Genomic DNA, 10,951 nt, shown 5'->3' with positions numbered 1-10,951 from the left:
AACTGCCACAGTAACGCGTGACTCTTTTCAACGTCACAAAATGGCTGCCACATTAAAGCGTGACTCCTTCATAACATCACAAATGGTTGCCACAGTAATGCATGACTCCTTTCACATGGTACAGAAAGTATTTGGCTTTCTGCTTCATGTGCTAAAAACGGTTGTGGAGTGACCCGTGCGCCATCTTTGCCACCACCGCGAGAACAACGGCGTCCCGACGGGCTCATTTGGGACAAATAATGTTTGGTTTTTTTGTAAATGATGCTTGGCAAAAGTCCATCTTTGTTGTGTTTACAGGCAAGAACCCGCACAGCAACGCTAGCTGGCTAGCAGCTAATGCTAGGTAGAAGAGATTACTCATCACACAAGGTTAAGCAGACGTGTATAAATAGGAATCCACCACATTCCTGCTTACCAATTGTGCCTCTGCAGTGGGGCCAGTTCACAACCTCCCAACTGTTTCCACTTTTGAGAAAGGAGGTACACAACTTGTGTGTTTTAGCCATGCTAGCGATTATCAAGCAGTCAACCATGTTTTTTGTTTACGCTCAGCTTGGGGGGTGCACCATGTGTGAAAACAGGCAAGTAGTCAATGGATTATTATTACAGGGAGTCCTCGAGTCGGCACACCCGACCTAAGGCATTTACACTTTATAACAGTTACGCTCGCTCCACCATTTTGGCTCCTTGTTCGCCCTATAGCCCGCAGTGTTTTCCCCTTGTCCGCTATTTAGCCCTTAGCTAATGCTAGCGCTTGTGCACTTGTGCAGGAGCATCTTTGGCTTTTTCACCCTCTTTTTTTTTTTCCACATCATGGCCCCAAAGAAGAAGAAAGCGACGTCTTCTATCAATGTTGGTCAAGTCAAAAGCAAAGCAATCACCATGGAAACGAAGATAAACATCACAAGATGATCGCAGAAAGGAGAGACACCGACGAACATCGGCAAAGACTTGGGCTTCAGTTGGACAGTCGGACAGCATCTTTTTTTTTTTTAAACTTTGATGTATTTTAGATTTTTTATGCAAATTATTCTGATATAAATATTGAGTTTAATGGGGAAATTCGACTTAAGTCGAAATTCGGGTTACATCGCTAGCGGATGAACGGAACTAAATAAGATAATGTTCCAAAAATATGTAAATCAGGTATAAATGCAAATACATTTGTGTGTCCATGTACTGTAAGTGCATGTTTCTGTATATATATATATATGTGTGTGTACTCTTGTGCCTGTATGGGCATGTGAATGTGTGCCAACATTTATTCAACAACTAATGTTCTGAGAATGTTTTGTGTTGTACATGTGGGCCTTTGCTTTGGTTTCTTTCCCTTTTCTTTATTATCTGTGCACATTGGGATAGGCATGTTTATATTTATTGCTTTAATTTTATTTGTATATTATTGAATAGGAACAATCTGTTAGTTGAAATAATATGGAGTAGGACTAAGATAAGTACGTGTACATCTTCCTACTCCTTGAACATGTATTATGGAATTCATTTTTGACAAATTTTCCTTTCTTCCTTTAAATTTGTATTTTATTTTAACTGACTTTTTTTTGTTGCACTTGTAATGTGTTTGATTACATGTTCAAAACCAATAAAACAAACCAACTCCGACGTAACTCGAGGACTCCCTGTATTTTATTTTTTGTTCACCTTCAGCGAGGTTTCCTGGCAACAGATAAGATTCCAATTAAATTGGTAAATTAAAGCATGATTGTATTTTTAGTCGTGAGTTTAAATAAAATATTCACTGTTTGGCACACCTGTTGTGAAACGTGACGTGACATAGTATAGGGTGTGTGTATTTCCTCACACAGTGTTTGTATGTATAAAAAAAAAAAAAAGATGGCCGTGGCCAAAGTGCAGGATAGAGTTTCACATTCTATATATAAGCCTGGCGGGTGCCGAGTGTCGCGGCTATTTAAATGCCACAGCAGTCGGCGCTCGAGCAAGCACACGCCGCGCCGCCACAATATGATGGACCTTTTCGAGACCAACGCGTACCTCTTCAACGATTTGCGCTACTTGGACGACAGCGACCATGGCGCGCTGCCGCACCTGGACATGGCGGGGGTGTCGCCGCTCTACCGCGCCGCCGCCGAGGACGAGGACAGCCCGCCGGCGGCGTCCGAGACGGGTGAGGACAGCAGCGGCGAGGAGCACGTCCTGGCGCCGCCCGGCCTGCGCTCCCACTGCGAGGGCCAGTGCCTGATGTGGGCCTGCAAGGTGTGCAAGAGGAAGTCGGCGCCCAGCGACCGCCGCAAGGCCGCCACGCTGCGCGAGCGCCGTCGCCTCAAGAAGATCAATGAGGCATTCGACGCGCTCAAGAAGAAGACGGTGGCCAACCCCAACCAGCGCCTGCCCAAGGTGGAGATCTTACGCAGCGCCATCAGCTACATTGAGAGGCTGCAGGAGCTTCTGCACAGCCTGGACGAGCAGGACCACTCGGCAAAGCGAGACGGCGTAAGTGGACCGGGCAGGTCCACGTGCTAGTACTCGACTTGAAAGCGTGCTAACTGCATGACTGCTAACACGTGAATGAATCTGCTTTTGATGACCGACAATATAAAAATGAAGTGGAAAGACCAAGAAACGGAACTAGTCTGAGAAGTTCTCGGATATCCGACTTGGGAAAGTGGAATACAACGCTACTGAATCTTGAAGGTCCTATTAAGAAAACTTCCGGAAATCCTCTTGTCTAAACTGAATGACTACCTACAAAAGTACAGTTGAATCTGCTTTTGACCGACAAGACAAAAATGCAGCAAAGAGACCAAAAACTGACCAAAACGGAAATAATTTTCAGATAACTGACTCTAACAAGTAGAATTCAATGCCTACAAGTCAGCTATTTACTCATTCAACCCCAAAAACATATAAATATGTTTTAAATACTTTGTCCTTCCCTCCCAAAAATGTATTTATATGGGTTTCTTAAAATGTTTTTTTCTACTTTACTGTAGCATACAGAAGGCTTTGATGCAGCTTCTGATCTGAAGAGGTCGCTTTAAGCAATGTTAGTTATGACAAAAAATGGCCAGCAGGTGATAGCAGAGTATAAGAGATCAGCCAGGGCCATGTTGCAACAAGCTCTTTTTCCCAGTGTTTTCAACAGGTTTGTGAATAATGATGAAACTTAGCTATACTCAAATGCTAATTGCTGCTAAACAAACACAGATACAAACATACTTAGTACTGTGGGCCTTGCAAAATCAGTCCAAATCCAGTAAAACAGCTGGGACGAAGGAGTTTGCTTCAGTTAAAATGCCTGGGAGTGAATTAGTTAAGAACATTTCCATAGATCCAGAAATCTGACACAAAAAAAATGCAGTGGATAAATGAAAACTGATCCAAACTGTGAAGTTTCAAGTTATCCGACTAGGAAAAGTGCAAAGGACCACATCTTAAACTCCTATAAAGAAAGTCAACCAGGACTTCACCGAAATCGAGCCATCTGACATGAATTACTACCTAACAATTTACATGTGAATCTGCTTGTGACGACCAGTAAGATAAAAGAGTAGAAGATCAAAAACTGAACAAAAGACGAGGAAAAGTTGAATGCAATGCTACTTGAATTTGATGATCCTATTGAGAAAGAGATCCAGGATCAATGGCTAATAAACAATTTAGCTTATGACAACCAAAGAACTACAAATGCAACAGAAAGAAAATGATATGAACCAAAACAGAGAAGTTTTTCTTGACGCCCAACCCAGAAGTGCAAAAGGACGCAACATTAAACATTAAGATCCAAAAATAAAATCTTCTTGGAAATAGCGATCCAGTACTTGAACATCAATGGCTAACTAACTATCTGTATAGTGCACTTGTAGTTAACATCTGTATCACAATTCTAAGGTTCAAAGTTTGGATCTTCTCTCTACTACTGGAAAGCTACTGCATTTGTTCCAAAGCACACAGATGCTAGCCAACATGCTAGCTAGATTGAGCTACATCATTTTGAGACTACTTTATTACAAAAAGCGCCAAAACGGCAATTGGTATACGTGTTTATTAAGGTATTTATATAGCAATATTTTCATTATTAAAAATTTGGGGTTTTGTTTGTGTCTCCAGGCGATTGCTTCAGGAAACCATTGGAAAAAGTCCTGTGTGACCTGGACCAACGCGGCCGACCATTCCAGCGCTGGATTGCTCAACCAGAGGGAAGGTAAAGCGTGCTAAACCCATGACATTTACCGATTAACACGGCATGATTAAACGTAAATGTTTTTTGTTTTTTTGCATTCAGGGTCTAGCGAGTCTTCGGCGTCGTGCAGCCTTCTGCGTCTATCGTCTATCGTGGACAGCATCAGCAGCGGCGGCGGCGACACTGCCGCTTCGGAAAAATAATTTCCCGCAGAGTTTCTCTGATCTTTATCTTGGTGTACATATTTGAAAACTGTCAGATTTCAGATGTATTTATTTTATAATCTAGTGAGGACAAACTAAAGAAGTTGTTGTACTATTTAATAATTTATATATAAAAATAAATAGTTCTTTTGGAATCACCTCCAAAAATGTTGTTCCTTTTGAATGAGCGCATGGAACGGGCTCCCATACAAAGAAGTGTTTGGCGTGTGAGCTGTTTTGAGCACGCACCAGACGCACGAAACCTGATCGCACCAACAGTGATGTGATTTTTTATGGTGGTCCCCCCCCCGCCCGGGCTGGACCGCGACTTCACCCACTTCACTCACCCGCTCATGACTTGACACGCCGCACTTCCCTCCGTGCTTTATCATCTTCATCAGGATGGATAGGGAAAGTTTGCTTTCACGTGAGCGCTCATACGTTCTGAAAAGCAGTCAAGAGACAAAAAATTAGGGACAGCTCAGGTTCACAAACGTACAAAAATTCATTTGTTTTCTAAATAAAATAAAAAATGTACGGAAGCATGTAACTGCCAATGTGGATTAAATATTTTTGACTGACTTGCGAGTAAGTTCAAACATACTCGCCAGTGTGTTTGAACGTACTTGTAGGCTAAATCCTACAAATAGCATATTTTACTCACCAGTCAAAAATATTTATTCCGCATTAGCAGTTCCTCGTTTCCATATTCGACACTAAAACAAGGTGACATTATAATTCAAAGTTACTAAATGAACTAAACTGCAAATGTTTTGTGTTTCATAAATATATATATATATATAATAGAAATGATGTTTGTCACATTTTCTTTATCTATGCACTGTTAATGTACAGTACTGTTATTATTCCAATTTATATTTACAGTGATCTTTTAATTTTTCTCTAATTTAAATATTAACATTTTATTACATTAATTTACTTCCAGTAAATGCACACTTAACTACTTTCTGGAATTTAAACATTAGTTTGTTTAAAATGTAAATAAAATTAAAAACATTTAAGATAAAGCTCTTACTTTAATTGTTTAAACTTTTTTTTTTTAATTTAGCTTTAGTAACAAAAGGTGCTTTGCCAAAAATAAGCACTTGCAAAAACTGTATAACATACATTTGTTTTTTTTTGTTTTTAAATACATTGCAATAAACGAAGTAGAATTTGAGAATTTCTGCCTTTACAAAGGAAATGATGCTCATTGTGGTATCAAAGAGAGAAGCTTTGGCGACGTGACCCCTGACCCCTGAAAACAACAACACTCGCGCACGAGGCGGCAGTCTCGCCACCGCGCTTGCGCAAACGCCCCGCCCGAAACCCGGCCTCTCTTTCGTCTCATTCCAACTTTGCCCCTCTCTCCTTCTCAAGCCGCGACGCGCGCTTGAAAGCCGACGCCGCCGATGTGTTCGTCAGCTGTGCGGGAGCAATTCGGGCTCGTCGCCGTGTTGTTTTAGGTGCGCGCGGTTCCCACAAAGGCGAGACAAACGCTTTGACACATTGTGAGAAATATCCGCATTGTCGCTGTGCGGCTGTCAACACTCAGCACAATAACAAGGGAGTCTGTCGCGCTCTCATCTGACACAATTGTGCATAAAAACATTTTTAAAGTCTAAACTAATATTATTATCATCATAAATTGGTCAATACATTCAACTGGATATTTCTAAGTTTCTAAAACTAATTTGTTTTTTAAAATAAGAAGCAAGCTATAACTTCCTTTTTTTGGTACAGGGAAATTAAAGTTAACATTTTCAGCATTATTCAAAAAATGAAGCACTTCCTGTCCTTGATAAATGGGAAGATTATGTACAAAATTCATATTCAAATAAAGGAATTGTGTGCCTAACATAATGAGACTTGTCTGCCAAGTAAACTAAATGATTGAAAGTATAAATAAAATAGCAAATGAACTGTATGTCAGTAGAAGATATATGTCCTTCACTATATATTACTGTATACAAATTTTGGATAGAAGAGTAAGAGTGTCGTGTTTTGTAGGCAACTTGGAAGATTTTGCAGTAACGTGTCAAGTGTGGGAATCGAGGGGCCAACGCAAACAGCGTTTTTGAAGAGCCACCATCTGTGCGACGTCAACGAGCTTTAACGGCTCAAATTTGGCCAAAGAAACGCAAGTGGAAGAGGAAGAAGTGTGGCGAGTGTAATGAAGGTGGCGCTAACAGCGGCGCGAACACCTCAGCTGATGAGTACTGAGGTGTTTGCTTGAAATGTGACACCTTTGCCTCGCAGCTGCAGCAAAGTGGCAGTCAAAAGTTGGCATCGTCTTTGTAGCATTCGTGTTTGGTGACTCAAGATCAATTTCACTTGATTGGCCACAAAAAAAAAAAAAATTATTTATGGAGGATCTGGACTCTTGTTGTTCACTCAATTTACTGTATTTTTTTTTTTTAAAATAGTGGGGGGGGGGGGTTTTGTGAAAACTTCAAAAATGACTTTGGCGATTAAGCTATTAGGCTAACAATTTGTTGTCCAGTGCTTATCTGCATGCTTGCATTTCTGTATTTGCAAATTCATCCATTTGTGTTTAGAAATCATTAGCTTAATACTATGATTACATGAATTATATTGGAATGTTTTTAGAAAACTAGGGAAAAACAACAAATACCACAAACAGGAGAAATCCAGCTGCCTCAATTCAACTTTGCAGATTAATTTTAACACGAGCTGGATGATGGAAAATCTCCATGGACAATAAAGGGGGGAAAACAACAACATTTTTAGCTAGCACATTGGTGACAATTATTTTAATATCTGATTAATCAATTATTATTCATCGATTAATTGTTTTTTTTCATGAATCAATGAATTGGATGGGGGTGTGCAGAAAATGCATAAACAAACTGATTAAGAGTAAGTGACTGTTTTGGTCCGTAACATGTCAGAAAATTGTCAAAAGTGCTGATCATTGTTTTTCAAAGTAAAAGGAGATTCAACACAATTATTTTTGATTCAACACAAAGACGATCAGTCTTCCTTCATGGAGGACTCCGGAAAGCAAAAAAATGATCATCCATTCGTTGGTCAATTAATCAATGAATTTTTGCACCTCTATAAAAATGACATCTATCTATCAATTGGCGACATTTGTGATTTTTCCAGTGTCAAATTTGTGCTCGTCTTGAGGAGCTGGGTCAGGCCTGCGAGGGGGTCCAAGTGGGAAAAGATCAGCGAGGGCAGATGTGGGAATGTCAGCAGGCAGGGCACAGGGGGGTTGCGAGGAGGGATGGGGCAGGGCCAATGGGCCATGGTAATTAGATCTGGCCAATGTGGGCCCCGGGGCATAAAAGGGGGGCCCGTGGGCAGCAGAGCCCTCACATCCCCTCAGAGATCTCTCCCAAAAGCATGGACGTCTTCACTCCGTCGCAGCTCTACTACGCCGCCGCGTCGCCGGACGCCCTCCACCTGGGCGACGACGACTCGGACGAGGACGAGGACGAGCACGTGCGGGCGCCCGGCGCGCCCCCGCACCAGCCGGGCCACTGCCTCCAGTGGGCCTGCAAGGCCTGCAAGCGCAAGTCCAGCTTCGTGGACCGCCGGCGCGCCGCCACCATGCGCGAGCGCCGCCGCCTCAAGAAGGTCAACCACGCTTTCGAGGCCCTGCGCCGCTGCACCTCGGCCAACCCCAGCCAGCGCCTGCCCAAGGTGGAGATCCTGCGCAACGCCATCCAGTACATCGAGAGCCTGCAGGAGCTCCTCCGGGAGCAGGTGGACCACTACTACAGCGGCTCCGAACCCGACAGCCCCCTGTCCAGCTGCTCCGATGGCATGGTGAGACCCCCCCTGCGTAACCCCAACACTCAAAAACCTGCCGACATTAGACACCATTTTGCCAAGCTAGTACTTCTAATAGGAATAACAGCCAGTATTAAAATACTTTTTTTTTTTCAGATGCACTAACACCGTTAAAGATACGTGTATTTTACTGTCCAAGAGTGTTCCAGAAACTAATACAGATGATTCCCACTGCTGTACAGTTACATTTCCAATTAGAAACTCATCTGACCCTCGCATCTCACCACCGCACCCCCGTCACCCACCATGTGAATATGTCTTTTGTGTTCACTTTCCCATCAACCCTAATTAGCCAAAGCAAGGTAGAGAAGAACTGTTCTAAAAATTTGTGAGTCTTTAGAGATAATTTGTACCCCTGTTAGCGCACCCCCACAGTCATCCTCCAATTTCCACTACTTGTCGTCACATTCCCACTAACGCCACTAATCAGCCTTTTAAAGAAGTTGCCGTTTGCAAAGTTCTCGAAATTTAAATGTTTTAGATAGCTAGATGTACTGTACAATTAGCATTTCCGCACAACCCACCATTACACACACCCTACTTGTCTGTTTTTATAATTACACCCCCCCCACACACACACACACATCTCTCCTCAGTTCTAAAATTCTAGACACTTGCTGAAGTTTGGAAACAGACACAGCCTAAGACACAAACATACACCATTAGCTTCGGCGCCAGCACTTAAAAATCCATTTTACAAAGGGGGGGCATTTCGAGCGCCTGGCGCACCTCTACTGGGACGGGCGCAGATTTACAAGGAGAAAATGTCATCTTTCACAAGCCGCTGTGGCTCGCACTGACTCAATCGATTGGCCACGCTGGGAAAAAAGTGGAAGGAGAGCCCTTGTTGCCCCGCTTTGGGCTTCACGGCGCACCCCCCACTACCAGCCCAGGATTTATTAGGCTGTCCACAAGCTCAGGAAGGGCAGAAATATTTATGTATTTTTTTTTTTTTCCCCCAGACGGACATCAACAGTCCAGTGTGGCAGCAGCTCAACTACAGCGGCACTTACCCCTACGCAAAGAATGGTGAGCGCACTTTCGCACCACGCCACATATTTCCCCCTTGTCATCCCAATAAATGTCAATCATAATCTCCCTGCAGAGGGAAAGCAGGCTGGTGCATCCAGCCTGCAGTGCCTGTCCAGCATCGTGGACCGGCTGTCCACGCCCGAACTGGGTCGCCGCCCCGCCCAGGCCTTCCCGTCGCCCGCCAACTCAGCCGACTCGCAGCCGTGTACGCCGGGTAGCCCCGTCTACCACGTCCTGTGAGGAACACGGCAGTTTTTTTGTACAGTACGCGGTGAAATTGTAAATATGAAATGTAAATCCTCATTTATTGTCACGCTCATTAAATATTTTCTTTTGTAGCATAAAACCTTGTGTTGCTGGTGTCAAATATCAAAGGATTGTACTAATTTGGGGGGGATTGTTGTAGATTTCTCTGTAAGGGGGTGTTAATTATAGAAGTGGATTAGCTGATGTAGGGGGGACCGGGCGTACTTATGAGTTCTTTCCAACCAAATGCGAGTCTCAGTCAACCTCAACACCCTTGATTATTTCGTCAACACATCCACAGTCGAGAGCAAATGGCCTTTCATAGCACGTATTGTTGGATTGGGAAGGAGGCGGGGGTGGTTTGTGTGAAAGGCATCACTACTTCAAGTGTTTCATCCTCAGGTGAAAAAAAAATAGACAAACTAATCATTAAATAACATTTCTTTGCTCAAAAACAACGTGATGTGGCTTGGATTCATAATGTTACACTGTGGGTGAAATATTATTTTTTGTTCTTTAAAAAAAGATTTATTTATTTTTTGGTGATAATTAGCTGCCTAAATATTTTATTTTACATGACATGTACTTATAGTACAGGTCTGGTAAAGTCCTTTTTTTATTTTTTAAAACTGGTAAATTAAGTCCCTAACTTTCATTTACTTGCTATTTTTATTTTTATTTTTTTTATTTATTTTTTTTAAAGTACTATTTGACATAATTTTAACATGACCTGTACATATTTCGGAGGAAAATTAGTTCATTTAATTTTTTAATACGTTTTAAGCATTAATGTGAGGCACCTGACACTATTTTTGAAATTGCGACAATAGTATATTGTGAGATTCAATTGCAGTTGACAGCTTTGTTTACAGCCCTGACCAGTGGCGTGGCCGGACAACGGCGGGCGTAGCGGGCATTCCAGGCAGCGGCTTAAGTTCCACTGAGCTCCCTAACTTTGCGTGCGACAGTAAATGTCAGCCATGACATTTTTCCATGAGATACGTCATGCTCGGGAAAGGCTCACATGTCAGTTCTGTGTCGAACAAAACAGGATTCGTATGAAACAACTTTCCCAAAAAAATACCATTGTTATTATTAGTTTTATTATGACTGTCGTTTATTATAATTGTCATTAAACAAGTCATGTATTTGGATTGACAATTATTCTTAAAAAAAATAAAATAAAAATCCATGGTCTTAATTTGGATCAATCATTCAATTAAAATCGATTTGTACAGCACATATAATGCATACAAATGCAACTCAAGGTGCTTCTTGTATCTTTAAAATATATATATTTGATATAAAATCTATCTCAATTTATTCAAATATTTTAAAAGCATGTGTAAAATTGTTCATCTTTTTCTTTCTTGGCTAACAGGCCAGCTATTGACTGTGCTATTGAGGTTAGCCACTAGGTGTAGCTGTTTCCTTGCCATCATTTTTTAAACCCACTTTGATTTGATTTTGATTTATTGAACATGTAAAC

At 41.9% G+C, this 10,951-nt stretch overlaps 2 protein-coding genes across 3 annotated transcripts; both read left to right on the top strand.

The window, feature by feature from the left end:
* Positions 1–1,862: 1,862 nt before the first annotated feature.
* Positions 1,863–4,459, top strand: myf6 (myogenic factor 6). 2 transcript variants are annotated; one of them, XM_077499818.1, is made up of 3 exons: positions 1,863–2,373; positions 4,087–4,180; positions 4,262–4,459. In XM_077499818.1, exons 1-3 carry the CDS (start codon positions 1,981–1,983, stop codon positions 4,360–4,362), a joined length of 588 nt encoding a protein of 195 aa, XP_077355944.1. In that variant the 5' UTR covers positions 1,863–1,980; the 3' UTR covers positions 4,363–4,459. The 2 variants fall into 2 exon arrangements, with proteins under 2 accessions (XP_077355944.1, XP_077355943.1); XM_077499817.1 differs by having other exon boundaries at positions 1,863–2,469.
* A 3,236-nt stretch (positions 4,460–7,695) lies between these two features.
* On the top strand, positions 7,696–9,456 carry myf5 (myogenic factor 5). Its single transcript, XM_077499993.1, has 3 exons — positions 7,696–8,160; positions 9,147–9,213; positions 9,290–9,456. The coding sequence occupies exons 1-3, from the start codon at positions 7,735–7,737 to the stop codon at positions 9,454–9,456; spliced, it is 660 nt and encodes a 219-aa protein (XP_077356119.1). The 5' UTR covers positions 7,696–7,734.
* The last annotated feature ends 1,495 nt before the right edge of the window (positions 9,457–10,951 follow it).

Source organism: Festucalex cinctus, chromosome 16, assembly GCF_051991245.1.
Source record: "Festucalex cinctus isolate MCC-2025b chromosome 16, RoL_Fcin_1.0, whole genome shotgun sequence".
Lineage (NCBI taxonomy): Eukaryota > Metazoa > Chordata > Actinopteri > Syngnathiformes > Syngnathidae > Festucalex > Festucalex cinctus.
This window is presented reverse-complemented; position numbering and strand designations above follow the sequence as displayed.